The sequence below is a fragment of the Neovison vison genome, chromosome 6 (genome assembly GCF_020171115.1).
Source record: "Neovison vison isolate M4711 chromosome 6, ASM_NN_V1, whole genome shotgun sequence".
In the NCBI taxonomy this organism is placed as follows: domain Eukaryota; kingdom Metazoa; phylum Chordata; class Mammalia; order Carnivora; family Mustelidae; genus Neogale; species Neogale vison.
Genome location: NC_058096.1, coordinates 107663608 through 107679292, shown reverse-complemented (window position 1 = coordinate 107679292; position 15685 = coordinate 107663608). Strand labels below are relative to the sequence as shown.

The 15685-nt window shown below is 39.5% G+C and overlaps 1 protein-coding gene across 4 annotated transcripts in view; it reads right to left on the bottom strand.

Moving 5' to 3' along the window:
* The window catches only part of VPS8 (VPS8 subunit of CORVET complex), a 254482-nt gene extending 238797 nt beyond the window's left edge, over positions 1-15685 (bottom strand). For 2 of the 4 annotated variants that reach the window (XM_044251922.1, XM_044251925.1), the window contains exons 1-3: positions 15605-15685; positions 4077-4323; positions 3064-3132 (exon numbers count right to left, since the gene is read on the bottom strand). In XM_044251922.1, the coding sequence (XP_044107857.1) occupies positions 3064-3132; positions 4077-4229 (222 nt within the window). In that variant the 5' untranslated portion in view covers positions 4230-4323; positions 15605-15685. Of the gene's footprint in view, positions 1-3063; positions 3133-4076; positions 4324-15054; positions 15207-15604 lie in introns of those variants that run through there. The other 2 variants (XM_044251923.1, XM_044251924.1) reach the window with 2 other exon arrangements.

Sequence of the window (15685 nt, the reverse complement as noted above, 5' to 3'; positions counted from 1 at the left end):
TGTGATTATCCTGGGCTTAGGTACTAAAGGGGCACACAAGGAGGTTCTGAGGTGTTAGTAATGTTTTATTTCTTCATCTGGATTCTGGTTGCACAAGGCGTTCAGTTTGTGAAAATTCACCAAGCTACGCACTTGCAATTCATGCACTTTTTCTCAACATACACTACCCTTGAATAAGAAGTTCAAAATACATTTCTGGCTACACAGAAGAAATGAAGTGAAGCAGGAACTTCCCAGACTGGGAGACAGGAAAGGAACAAGAGACTCGGTCTTGTTAGGTCAAAGAACAGGTTTAAGAAAGTAAGCAAATGAGGAGGCAAGGGGGTGGCTATGGTTAGACAATGGAATTCCACAATTAAAAACCTCAGAGGTTGCACAGTTCCAGACAATGACAAGGCCTAGTACCATTATTTCATGCCCTAAATTCTGTGATTCGGGAGGTCTCTGTAATCTCTAATTTTCCAGTCTATAAAACGTCTGGGCTGTCCATTTCTTCCCAATCTCTCGGCAGGTCGGTATTAACGAACATTATAGAATATATGCACGCACATATTCACACTTCGCACTTCTGCCCTTTCCATCATTTTTTTCTTTTTAAAAATCATTTTAATACTCTTTCCCCCAATAATCTTCATAATGTTCTACAACTTAAATTTCATTTTTGCTTTCACTTATCCATCTGCCTAGCTCTTTGGAAATGTGAAGGCTGGCCAATGTCCAGTTCCAACTCTCTCTCAAAGTCAGAGACAATCATACAGCATTTTATAATGCCAGCATCTAACATTATGAGCCTAACACATGAGGCACCCAAATTACTACTGAGGATGATATCTGCTCAGAAGTATTTTCTTCTCAGTAAATCACTAGTGACCATACTTACTATTAGTCATAGAAAAGTAAATTGTGCAAAGATGGTTTTTCTTCACTATGAACTAGTTTCATTCATATGAGCATTTTATTTGTCATTTTTTTGAAGATTTATTTATTTATTTTAGAGGGGGAGTTGGGGGAAGGGGCAAAGGGAGAGAGAGAATCTCAAGCAGACTGCCCACTGAGCACAGAGCCCAATGTATGACTCAATCTCACAACCCTGAGATCATGACCTGAGCTGAAATCAAGACTCAGGGCCTCAACTGACTGAGCCACCCAGGGGCCCTTGGCCATTTTTATAGAAATATGTTCAATATGGCTTTATATACAACCTTCTAAACTTACTTTTGTTTCACACTTAGTAAAATAACTGAAATGAGGATTAACCAAAATTAATCTCTTCATCTCTAAATGAAAGTTATCTTCTCTATCAGAAAGCAGTAAATAAGCATCATTATAACCAGCTATTCTTTCATTGACCAAAGCTTTCCATGTCAAAATTTCAAATGCTACATCTTAACACCAATCATACATTTTTTAAGTTAAAATATTCAAAGTAACAGCAACACCAAATGGATATAAAAATAGAAACTGAAGTCATATAAGAATAATAAAAGATATAGCTACAGAGAAAAGTAGTTTGCATCCTATGACGTGTTGGCTATAATCCCCAAAGTATAGGTGAAAGGGTAATAAAAAGATAATAGACCTAACTCACTCACAGCTATGGGGTCAGTGGGCATTTCTTTTAGGGAATGTCTGCATCATTATCTTTTAGAAAACTATGGATCCAAAATAGATTCATGCATTTAAATCTTTCTCGAATTTGAAAATAAAACTTCAAGAGGAGTCTTAAGCAAAAAAGACGGAGTTGAATTGTCATCGGATGTAAGATACATAAAAGTTCCCATACTTCACCAACATGTTACTTCCACAAAGTTCCTTGACAAAGCCTTTCTGACCTGCTACTTCAGAAAAGAATAATATCATTTCAAAACTCCAGGAAACTTTTTAATAAAGATGGTACTCATAAGATACAGTGTAGAGGTTTTTCCTTTACATAGAAAGGCGATGAGGTGCATTTCAAGGTTATATCTCGTATCAGAGGATGAGCTTTTTGAGTATCACTGGTAGAGATTATTACTGAAACATAATATAAACCTTAGAAGTGATGTGAATCTAATATTTCACCTTGCTTACTAAAATGTTTTCTCAAATCTACGAAGTATGAGGCATTTTACGGGGCATAGACATGAACAAGGCACAACTTCTGCCTTGAGAAGTTCATAGTCTAGTCACTGCTGTCCAACAGAACTTTCTCTAACAATGGAGATACTCTGCATCTGTGCTATACACTATAGTAGCCACTAGCCATGTTCCAACCGAGCACTTAAAATGTACCTGTACAGGGACACCTGGGTGTCTCAGTCCATTAGGTGTCTGGCTTCAGCTCAGGTCATGATCCCAGGGTTCTGGGATCAAGTCCCACATTGGGCTCCTTGCTCAGCGGGAAGCCTGCTTCTCCCTCTGCCTGCCACTCCCCCAGCTTGTATGCACTCTCTCTCTCTGATAAATAATTTTTTTTAAGATTTTTATTTATTTATCTGTCATAGAGAGAGAGAGAGAGAGAGCACAAGCACGCAAGCAGGCAGAGGCAGAGACAGAGACAGAAGCCGGATCCCGCTGAGCGGAGGGCCTGATGTGGGACTCAGTCCCAGGACACTGGGATCATGACCCGAGCCAAAGGCAGTGGCCCAACCAACTGAGCCACCCAGGCATCCCAAATAAATAAATTTTTTTTAAAAATGTACCTGTACACCTGAGAGACTGAATTTTTAATTTTTACTTAACTATTACTAATTTAAATTTCAATCACCACATGTGACTAATGACTCCTATACTGGACAGTGAAGATCTAGATATACATTATCAACCCAAAAGCATTAAAATCAATTCCATAGGGGCACCTGGGTGGCTCAGTGGGTTAAAGCCCCTGCCTTCGGCTCAGGTCATGATCCCAGGGTCCTGGGATCGAGCCCCACATTGGGCTTTCTGCTCAGCAGGAAGCCTGCTTCCTCCTCTCTCTCTGCCTGCTTCTCTGCCTACTTGTGATCTCCATCTGTCAAATAAATAAATAAAATCTTAAAAAAAATCAATTCCGTAACATGACCGTGGCCATTAATATATACTTACCTCATTAAGTATGCTTTCCAGTGTCGGAGGAGTATCAACTTGAGGAATATCAAACTCCTTGTCATCAATCTAAATAGAAAAAAGAAATGAATGTTCATATAATGCTGCTTTCCCTCTTAGAATCGTGAGGGTGTTTAAATTTATTAGAACCTTTACCAATTAAGAGACAAACATATCACCAAACTGATCATGCAGAGAGCCAACTCAATGATCCATGGTAGTAAGGACCAGGTCAAAAGACTACAGAAGGATTTTCTATCCCATCCACATATTCGGTGATTATCAAAGACAATTATGCACTGACAGGCACCATCTTGACAGCCCCATCTGAAAGCTTCTGTTCAAGGACTTTGACATGTGCATTTTAAACAGGACAAAACAGCATGTCTCATGACAAGCCCCAATTTTCTAAGTGTAGAAAGCAATATACAAAATAATATACAAGGTCATAAGAAATATATAGGGGTCTGACACTGCATTTCTTAGTTATTTCATAAATTATGGTGAGAAGTGATTAGGTCAAACAAATTGCGATTAAATATTCTCCCGGTCACAAAAGCTTATTACTATCAAATCAATGGAGAAAATAAAATCACAGCACATGGGGCATCTAGTGGGCTCAGTTAACAGAGCATGCGACTTGATCTTGGGGTCATGAGTTTGTGCCCCATGCTGGGTGTGGAGCCTACTTTAAAAAAATAAGCAATTTTTTAAAACTCACTGCACAAGATTTCTAAACCTACCACTAGCTCCACGATCCTGAACATTCATTTAACATAGCCAGCTGCACTTCAACTTCTTTCTCTCTAAAATGGATCATCAGAGTGTGTAAGGCTCAAATGAGAACATGTGTTAAGGTGCTTCATAAATGGTAATGACATACACAAATGAAGAGTGATATTATCTCATAAATCTGCATATAGATTTCTATTAATTCATGCAGAAATGAAAGACTGAGTCTTTAGGTCACAGCTCTAACCATCAGCATCACTTAACAAAAGCTGAATTTTTACCAAATCATTTTTGAATTCCAGTTCCTTGTCCAGATCTATGTAAGAGAATTTTGAAAGCGAAGCTTCAAGATTGAAAGATTTACTCAGCTCTTCTTCAGTAGTCTTGGCGCAGAGGTTCTGTTCCACATTTTCATGGTCTGGTTCATTTTCCATGTTTACTTATAATAATTATAATTCAGGCAATCCAAGCAAGTTTTTGTTTGTTTTAATATTTGGCCTTAGATCATGACGACCTCAATGATGATCTCTTTTCAAAAAAGGAAAAATATACATTATTTAGATATTTCTTTCTTGATTAGACATTCTAAAGACTTACGTGGTCAGACTTTTGTGGAAACTGATTCTTCATCAATCATCTGATTGTAAGGCAAAGAGAAATCAATATGGTTTGAGGTATGATATTGGGGGAGAGTTTCTATGGGAGTACAAAGGAGGAATATCTAACTCGGGAGTCTGGGAAGTGGCCTACCACCCAAAGTCATTAAGTCTGGTGATAATGATAGACTTGGGTTAAGTTTTCAGCCACTAGACTTGGTACCATACAGATTTATGTTTTAACAACATGACAGTAATCTCGTGCCAAGAACTGCAATTAACCCCTCCCAAACCTCAGAGTAGATCTGCTGTTCCCTTAGAGAAAAACATACAGGATCTGTTTTGTTGGTGGCATCCATCCAAGGCTACAGATCTCTCAAGAAGCTTAGTGTAGTCACAAAGGACCCTGGACAGATAGCTAGCCACTTAATGTGACACTAGCAAACGTAAGTGTTCAGATCTATTATGGGAGACAATAATAATGCCAGAATAAAATAAGACCATGGCCAACTAGGGATTTCTAGGAAGAAAGCTAATCATGGAAAAACATGGACATTTTCAGAGAAAACTGAAATACTAAAGAAAAATAAATATATACAAATGTTTTACATATTTCATAGCTCTAAACGATACAATGCAGTATCAAAAAGAAATAGTTGTCTGCCAAATCTCTAGAAAACTAAAAACATATTCAGGAAAACAATGTTTAAGTTCAATGAGCAAATTTGTTTTTAAATGGTTTTAGTTTGTGCTCTAATTAGGCCATAAGTGGCCAAATTTTTAAAAGTCCATCACTTAGCTCTGTTTAGAAATAAAGAAATAAAAATATGAAAATAAAGAAAAGCCACAGTAATAATGACAGTAAAAACAAAGGTCATTTTGTTTTCTAGACAAGGTGTTTTCCTCAGTACCCAGCAACATGTAGTAACTCTCTGTGGAAAGCTTTTTCAAACTACACAACCTACTGCCCACCACCCTCCCAACCATAAGAACTCCTCTCAATCCCACTCCTTAATGAAGCGAAGGCAAAAGAAAGACCAACAACTAAGCCACCGGAAGAACTAATTGTTTAAAAAGGAGTTGAAAATTAGTTGCAGGTATTGGTTTTGTTTTTTTTTAATGCCCAAAATTCACTGCCAATTTTATCCAATTAGGCTCCTTTTTAAAGTATTAGTGATGAATTTCACTTTGCTCAAAGTTTCATTTTTATCAGTTTAAAAGAAATGAGTATCTACTATTTGTAGAGACACGTAGACTACGAAGACAGACTTTTAGAGAGCTGAAACCAATTTCCCTCTCTAGTACATTTGGTATATTACCAAATACAGACTAATTTATTTCACATGTTACAGAAGATAGACTAAGGCCCAGTCCTACAAACACATGATACAGAATGCATTCCTAGAAGACATCACTGAGGGCACGCTATATCTGGCAAACATTTGAGAGTAACTTTCCAATCTCAGGTACTAAATGCATTTCTCCTCTTGCAGTGGGCCAAGGGCAGAAGCAACATTAACATTTATATGCCTTCCTTCAAAGAAGACAGATGGACTCATGACAAACCCCTTCTTAATGAAGCTCTCTTATTTGTATCACTTGGGAAAAATTATTACAATTAGTTAAGGAATGTTTGCAAACATGCATAATCTAATTCACATTCAGTGATTCCCGAGGACAGTTATTAAGTTTTATTCTTACACATTAAAATAATAGAAAAGACAATAGCCACACTCCCCCAAACCCACTTTTATTTAAATGTTTTAATAACTGAAAACATTTCATTCTTCACTTTGGTCTTTGCAAAATAACTCAAGAAGTAAAACAATATTTTTCTGGCTCTTTTTTTATGCCTCCTATCTGGTCTTAGTTAAGAGGTTCTCAGGGCAGCTCAGCACCTGTGAACACCATTACCACATTTGAGAAGTTTTAAATGATCAAGCGTCCCCTGAAGAAAGAGCACCACCCTGCCACTACTACGACTACTCTAGTCGATTTCCAATCTTCTCTTGACTGAGTTCCTGTTACTGTGATATGCTGGCAAAATCCAAAGAACATAAGCCAAACAGTCCATTAAAAATCAGTTATAAGGGGAGCCTGAGCGGCTCAGGCGGTTAAGCGTCGGTCTTTGGCTCAGGTCATGATCCCAGAGGGCCAGGATCGAACCCCGCATCGGACTCTCTGCTCAGCGGAGAGGCTGCTTCTCTCCCTCCTTCTACCGCTCCCCCCAACTTGTACTCTCTCTCTTTCTCTCTCTCTCAATCTGTCAAATAAATAAAATCTTTTAAAAAATAATAAAATAAAAATAAAAAAGTAAAATAAAATCAGGTCTGAATCTAGGTTTTACCAGTTCCTACCTGTGACCCTGATCAATCTAAGCCCTCCATTTCTACATCTTTTAAGATGAAATATTTCAGCCATTTGTGTTGTTTCCCCCTCTTGCTGGGGAAAGGGCTCCTTCAAACCACATGGTTCTTGTGGAGGCTGCCAATCAAAAATCCCCTAGTAACAGAGAGCACATAATGTCGCCAGAGTGCTTCACCAAGATTCATTAAAACGGAACTGGTGAGGAAAAGCCACTTCCACTGTTCTCTAAACAATGAGGAATAAGGGTGAGCGGCACGCCCACTCTCTACCTGACTCTGTTCTGCAGAAAAGGAGGTCATTTATTCAATATGTATCAACTAAACACCTAAACACATACTATACACACCATACTATACACACATCACTGGAAAGCCATCTCTGCTAACAGAATTGACATTCTAGGAACAGATTCTCTCTCTAGCAAGAATGAAGTCAACCTACAAACAGAGGCAGGAAGAGGTAAGAGTGTCCTGATACCACTCAGGACCCCCAATTCCAATCTTCTATGATGTTTGCTCTGGTCACAGCATTCTGGAAATTTGGCCACATAAGCCAGCATCCTCTCCTGACTCTCTCTCTCTCTTTCTTCAATCACTTACAACAGACAGTCCTGACTATTAGAATGCAACTACCTGTTTTGCAGAGCTACCATGAGGAATAAATGACATAACGACTGTAAAGCATTTAGAGTAACGCCTGGGCACAGAATGGGTTTTCAAGAAATATTTGCTATTATCATTTAAAATTTCCTCAAGATTTCCACATCTGTCCAAAGTTAAAGATCCTGAAACAAGATTGAGTACTTTTGTAAAGGTCTAGTTAGTTCTAAGCATATGATAGGATACCTTATTAGAAGGATAAACTCACTTCAGCTCTCAGATTAGAAATTTCTTCAAGAGTTAAATGGTAGGGGGTTTATTTATTTATTATTTTTTTAATTTATTTGACAGAGAGAGAGACACAGGTGAGAGAAGGAACACAAGCAGGGGGGAATGAGGGAAGGAGAAGCAGGCTTCCTTCCGACGATTAATGACTGAGCAACCCAGGTACCTGAGTATGGGTTTAAGACGAGTACAGCCTCCAGCAAAGCCTCAGAGATGCTTCAGAAAAAGTCCAATTATAATAATAAGTATGATATAATACTAAGTCATTCTAAAATGCTGCTTTCATATCAACTTCCTCTTTTATCACTTACCAGCAATTATACCTTTATGTTAGTCAGCAAATTTATTCAACCCAAACAGACGTAGGAATCAAAAGATCACCATGCTCAGATTTTTTTTTTGGGGGGGGGGGGGAGAGTTCACTAGAGCAGTGTGCTCACATTTTTTTAGAAACTGAGCTGTGCCTGAATCTCCCTGTGGTGGGCAAGATTATACTGCCCAAGGATGTCTGTCCTAATCTCCAGGACCTGTGACTATGTTGCCTTACATGGCCAAAGGAACTTCACCCGTGTGATTAATTAGATCCGGACTTGCAGATGATCCACGTTTGGCTCAGTATAATCACAAGAGTCTTACAAAGTCAAAGAGGGAGGCAGAAGAAAGTATCAGAGAACAGATATGACAACAGAAGCAGGATCACAGGGACGCCTGGGTGACTTAGTCTGTTAAGCCTCTGCCTTCTGCTTGGGTCATGATCCCAGAGCCCTGGGACTGAGTACTGCATTGGGCTCCTTGCTCCGCAGGAAACCTGTTTCTCCCCCTGCCTGCTTCTTCCTCTGCCTGCCATTTCCCCTGCTTGTGCTCGCTAACAAATAAACAAATAAAATCTTTTAAAAAAGAAAGAAAGAAGAAGGAGGAGGGTCAGAGAGAGGCTACGTTGCAGGTTTTGAAGGAGGAAGGATGCCCGGAGCCAAGGAATTTAGGCAGTCCCTAGAAGCTGCAAAAAGCAAGGAAATGGATTCTCTCCTTGAGCCTCCAGAAGGACCCCAGCCCTGCCACAGCTTCATTTTAGCCTAGTAAGACCAGTGCTGTTCTTGTATACTAGTGAACTAAAGAACTGTAAAATGATAAATCTGTATTATTTTAAACTACTACATTTGTGGTAATTTGTTACAGCAAGAATAGGAAATGACTACACTAACAAACTTCGAATAATTTATTTCTGGTATTACTACCAACATTCTGAAATACTAATCCCTCCCTCATCACTTGGTGTTGCCCAAATATTTACTGAGCAAGCTCTTCATTCCATACACAGACCAATGATGAAATGCTTAATATATGACGCTTACTATTACACATGTTGCAGACACTGCCTTCAGATACCACTTAAGGGCTATCCCAGTACAAAGGCTGGCAATAAACTACTGATAATTTCCTCCTGAGATAAATTCTACAACCAGTTCTCCACCCAACCATCCTGCACCCAGTGTTCTTACAGTTCTCAAAGGGATGCTCAGTAAGCTGGACAGTACCTACAGACAATGTAACAATTAAAATCAATGGTTTCTTAGTCTCTCCCAGGATGAAATAACATGAATCTGACAGGATAATGTAGATAATAGAATCGTGAGGACCCGGGGTGTGGTCCTCTTCTGAGCATGGATAAACTATTACTTTAACAGTTCTGATTTAAGATTAACATCTTGACAGTTCTTAAGGCTATTTCCTCTTAATTAATAAAGTTATTCACAACCAATTAATAATAGATCCAAGGACCATTTAAAAATAAATATATGTATCATATAAACATTAATGACCCCATTTTTAACCTGGACTAAATGAATAACAATTCCAGAATGTGACCAGTATTAGGCTGGGTTAACATAGAACTCTTCCACCAATTTTTTATTGTAGTAATTTTGTTTTTACCTTGGCAAACCTCCCCTACCGTGCTCATATTCCAGGATCCTATTTAACTTACTGACACTCTTTTCCTCCTAAAAGTTTCGCATGAGACACCTTTCACAGTATGGTGAGTCGAATCAAGTTTTGTTTTTAACTTACTGTATCCCCAAGAAGGTATCATGAAATCACGATATGGAAAGAATTTTACATTCCAACTTTGTTTCTGGCTTTCCCAATCCAAGTATTTTTCTTCTTCCATTTCTTTATTCTGTCTTCTTGTTTGTTTTGTGAGGAAAATACAATAGATGATTAACTTCTATTTGTTTTCTATTCTCTCTCTCTAGTAAATGGACTCATTTTGAACAGCTCCCCAGTGCCTACAGTATGAAAGTCCAAATTCAAAAAAAAAAAGAAAGAAAGAAAGTCCAAATTCTACCCACAACTATTTGGTCAACTAATCTTCGACAAAGCAGGAAAGAATATTCAGTGGAAAAAAGAATGTCTTTGACAATGGTGTTGGGAAAATGGGACAGCTATGTGAAGAATGACACTTTCTTACACCATACACAAAAATAAATTCAAAATGGATGAAAGACCTAAATGTGAGAAGGAAACCATCAAAATCCTAGAGGAAAACATAGGTAGAAACTTCTTTGACCTTGGCCATAGTAACTTCTTATTAAACACATCACCAGAGGCAAGGGAAAGAAAAGCAAAAATAAACTCTTGGGACTTCATCAAAATAAAAAGTTTCTACACAGTGAAGGAAACAATCAACAAAACTAAAACGCAACCTACAGAATGGGAGAAGGTATTTACAAATGACATACCTGATGAAGGGTTAGTATCCAAAACCTATAAAGAACTTATCAAACTCAACACCGAACAAATAATCTAGTTAAGAAATGAGCAGAAGACATGAACAGACATTTCTCCTTTGGAGAAATGTCTTTGGAGAAATGTCTTTATGTATCACATAAAAAGATGTTCAATATCATAAGAAGATGATTTTTATAATCATAAAAGATACGTAAAAAGATATCATAAAAAGATGCTCAATATCAATACATAAATCCTTAACAATCAATACAATATCTATCTTCATCAAGGAAGTACAAATCAAAACCACAATAAGATACCACCTCACACTCATCAAGAGTGACTAAAATTAACAACACAGGAAACAAGAGATGTTGACAAGGATTCAGAGAAAGGGGAACCTTCTTACACTATTGGTGGAAATGCAGCTGGTGCAGCCACTCTGGAAAACAGGATGGAGGTTCCTCAAAAAGTTCCCTTTCTTCACTAAACTTGTCTTCATGAAACTTTCTTGTTAAAAAGAGAAGTGAAGGGGTGCCTGGGTGGTTCAGTGGGTTAAAGCCTCTGCCGTCGGCTCCGGTCATGATTTTGGGGTCCTGGGATCAAGCCCCACATCGGGCTCTCTCTGATGGGTGGGGAGCCTCCTTGCCCCCCTTTCTCTCTGCCTGCTGCTCTGCCTACTTGTGATCTCTCCCTTTCTCTGTCAAATAAATAAAATCTTAAAAAAGAAAAGAAAAGAAAAGTGAAGGCAAAGAGTACCTGATGGGGCACCTGGGTGGCTCAGTGGGTTAAAGCCTCTGTCTTCGGCTCAGGTCATGATCCCAGAGTCCTGGGATCAAGCCCTGCATCAGGCTCTCCACTCAGCAGGGAGCCTGCTTCTCCATCTCTCTGCCTGCCTCTTTGCCTACTCTCTTTAAGATTTTTAATAAAATCTTAAAAAAAAAAAAAAAAAAGTACCTGAGACCTGCTGGGGGCATGGTGCTAAGTTACTATTACGAATTGTCAGGTACAACCTTTAGCCACATTCTAAAAAAGAAAAAACTAATTCCCTATGACAATATATGAATTAATAGTAAGAACTATGTCTACGAATATCTATGTTATGCATAAAACCTAATATTATTATTATACGAAAGAAAGGGAAGAAGGAAGGAAAGAGGAGGGAAGAGGAGACACGGCCATGCTTCTTTGTATACTGCACATCACTGGGCTTGTTGACTTGCTTAGGTATGTATGTGTTCAATAAATATTTGCTGATTAACACAAGAATCGGAAGACAGGACTAACACCTGTGTTGCAAATTAAATGGAACAGTTTTATTACCTATAATTGTTAAGCTTCATAGGATATTATTTGACTCACAGCCTACAGGAATCTATGCCATAGTAAGCCAAGCTATAATTGAGCTCTATCTTTATGTAATCAGGCTTGTCAACTACTGCTGATCATATTCATCCCTCAGATATCAGCTAAAACTCTGCTTCCTCAAAAAGACTTTTTTTGTCCTGCTCAACTGAACAAGGTTCCCAGTTAATATGCACTTAAAACATCGTTCTCCTTCTTCACTAAATTTGTCACACTGCTATGATTTTTTCAGCGTCTGAACCACCACTGCTTTCTCTGAGGAAGGAAAGGAAAACAGGTTCCAGGAGAGCAAAGAACAAATCTCCCTTGTCACCACTGGATTCCTAGTACTAATCAACCCACCAATCCCTCCCTTCCTCCCCACCATAAGCAGCCAAGCAACACTGTATCAATGGCTTCGAGGGCTTCAAAATAACTTATGGTTAATCATTCTACCCCAAAAAAAACTCCCACCTTGCAAGGCCCATTCTTTGCACCTAGATGAGACTTTTTTTTTTAGAATCCTTAACACTGATCTGTTTAAATGATCATTTGGTTCATGTTTAACATGACACATGTTTGTGTTCTTTTACATTAATCTAGCCTACAAGGTCAGGACGAAAACAGTGGAAATGTATCATATGTCCATTCCATTTATAGGAATTCAACTTATCTTCAGCACAGGTAAAGAGAAAAAAGGAAATTATTCACACAGAAATGGGGACTCTGCACACCATTCTACTCAATACTATATACTTCAAGGTGAGCATGGGCTAGGAGGTTGGTACCTGCTGTCCTTTTGGTCAGTCTCAGATCCTGAATGCCTCATACATAAGGATTCATTTCACCTGTGCTGAAAATCACAAAGAGCATGCCATTCCAACAGGGAGCAAAAACCAGCTGTGTCACACATCCTGAGAGATAGGTCAGTCTCTGCCATGACTCTTTCCCAGGTACTTCTCAGGGGTACTCAAGTGTCACTTTACTCATGGCCTTCAGAAACAGACCCTATGTTAGATTAACAATGCCACTACATACTTGGGTGAGATGCACACCTGGCCCGAGTTTCCTTCCAAAAATAGGCACATTAAGGCCCACAATGCTCAGAGCTGCCACCATGAAAAAGCCCAACCCTCTGTTTCGCTTTCTCTTCTCTTAGTAAATGTCTAAGTAAGAGTAATCAATTAAAACTTAGGAAGTGCATATGAAACAACAAAAAGAAAACCAAAGAAGGTTCCCAGTTAAAATGCACTTAATAACATCATTCTCCTTCACTAAACTTGTCTTGTTAAAAAGTGAAGGAAAAGAGTACCTGAGGCTTGCTGGTAGCATGGTGCTAAGTTACTATTATGTTACTAAGTTACTATTACAAATTGTCAGGCACAACCTTTAGCCACATTCTAAAAAAGAAAAAACTAATTCCCTATGACAATATACATAATAATATTAAGAACTAGGTCTACAATATCTGTTATGCATGAAACCTAATATTATTATCAGTTTTACATGTGTATGAGATAAAATGAATTAAAGAGGGGGAAAAAATAACTTCTTTCCAGCTTCCAGTAAGTACCCACTATTATAAGAATTACTCTTCCAAGATCCACCCCCTCCCTTCAGAGAGTTTCTCCTAAGAAGCACATGGGTCTTGTGTAGGCAGGCGTATACTCTTTCTTTTTAACTAAACTGGTATGAGTGAATTCTTATAAGTTAAATGCAAAGAAAACAAGATTCCATTCAATTGTAGGTTGAGTAGATGTTGGCCTTCCAACTCATCTTAATTAGCTTCCAATTATTTAAACTGTCACCTCAGTTTCTCTTGGTTAGGGGTCAAGATGGATGTAGAGTCACAAGAGTTTTTTTTTGTTTGTTTTGGTTTTTTTTTTTTTAATTTTTGTTTTTGTTTTGGTTTGGCTTGCTTTGGTAAAGAGTAAAAGGAAACTTCTCACTGAACTGCAGAGGAAAAACAAATCTGATTACAGTTAGAACATCCCTTCACTCTCTTTCCTTTGGAAAACTGCTCCTCCTCCACTCCAAACAAGTAATTTTAGGGATGCTACCAATCAAATACCCTATCTTCCTAGCCAGAAGAGTAAGCACATGACAGTCCTGTATCCACGTGGCCAATCATTTTCCTTCCCTGGAATTTGTAACTACTGAAGGTAGGTGTTTTCTCTTTATTCTGGGAAGATGTTAACACAGGGGCTGATAGAATGAAGATCATTCAAACATTAACTCAAGATTCAGTTATGACTAGAACAGTCTGATTTTACAAATACATACAGTTTACACCTGAAGCTGTGGCTCAAGAGGCAATCTAACCTCTGTGACAACGATAAACAGATCGAAAGTTAAACATACTTCCCTAAGTGTAAAACGTCTCGCTTTTCATTCACATATATAACTGACATATGGGATGAAATGGTTGAGATCTTCATGAAAGAGATATAGCTAAAAAGTGCCACTGGGTGTGGTGCATAAACAATGACTCTTGGAACACTGAAAAAAAATTAAAATTTTTTTAAAAAGTGCCACAATGCCTCAATATCCTGAAGACAAAAAACATCCAACTGCTGATGCTGGTCCAGATACAAAGAAAATGAAGAATAATCAACACACTATTATCTTAGAACTCTGAAAAGAATTTTTTCACATATAACATATGTGAAACACATATTTTTCACATATGTCTTTTTGACATATATAGCCAAGAATTCAACCAGAATTCCACCCACCCACTTATCTTTACTCTGCTTTCTAAAGGAACAGGCCAGCTATACCAGAGGATTCAGAATTTACTCTGCTTAAATTTAACCATAAGCAAACCCATGTCTTAAACAAACATAGGTAGATTCTCCACCCCCATTTGTATTAGACTTCAAACACACACACCTGAGATGTAACTGCCTCCCAATCACAGACATTCAGAGTTGGTGTCCTGCACCTGACATGTAATTACCTCCCAATCACAAACATCTGGAGTTGGTGCCACAAGTCAACAACCATGATTGTTCTGCTTATGTTTTCTTTGGGGTGGGGGGGCCGCAAGGAGGGAGTGTGGTAGAGGATGGACATGCAGAGGACTCAAGCCTTCTGGTCCATTCTATATGAGTCTAATATCAGAAGGTTATGGAGGAGGCATGCTTAGTTGAAGAAGGCTTCCAACGGATCCTAATAACCCAAGGCCATGGAACCTCCCTGGCTGACCCTACTTCATCCCACCCTAACCTCCCTCTGAAGCACACCCAAATACTTTAGGTAGCTGTGTCCCTCTTCTCCCAGGTACCACACTTGGTCAACCAACCAGGACATAGGAGTGGCCTCTAACTTTAGAGACCCACCTGTTCTCCTTCTGCTCACTCTGGAGCATACCTTGCAGGCAGAGACAACTGGAACCAGCTTCACAGGGTGCGCACCAATCCTAAGAGGTGGACACCTCACCCAGGCCTCGGCCTCACACTTGGGGAGCACACTCATCCCTATCTCTGAGGGAAGGACGAGCCCACACCTGTGCGCGAGGCCCGAAAAGCGGATTGCACACCTGTTCCATCCTGGGAAGTACAATGATCGCCTCCTAGTCTCACAATCAGGGGAAGCGTGTGCACCTGTCCTCAGCCCCACATTCGTTACGAACAAGTGGAAACCGTCTGACCCAATTGCAGGCCAAACGCAGGACACACCTCTCCACCCCACAGTAAACCCCACCCGGCCCGTGAGCCGTGAGTCCAGTTAGTCCGCCTGGGGCTGCTCCGTCAGCCACTCCAAGGCCGCGCTGCCGCACGAGGAAAAGAGCCAAGGCTCAGGAACGCGGCGCGCGTCCTCCTTCCGCCCCGGGGACTTCCGCTCACTACTGCTCCCACCCCGTTGGTCTGCTCCCGGGAGATTCGTTACCTGTACTTGTGGCCATTGCAGCCCAGGACCCTCACCCGGCCGTGTGACCCCGCCCCCTGCTGGAGCCTCACGCACGCGCAG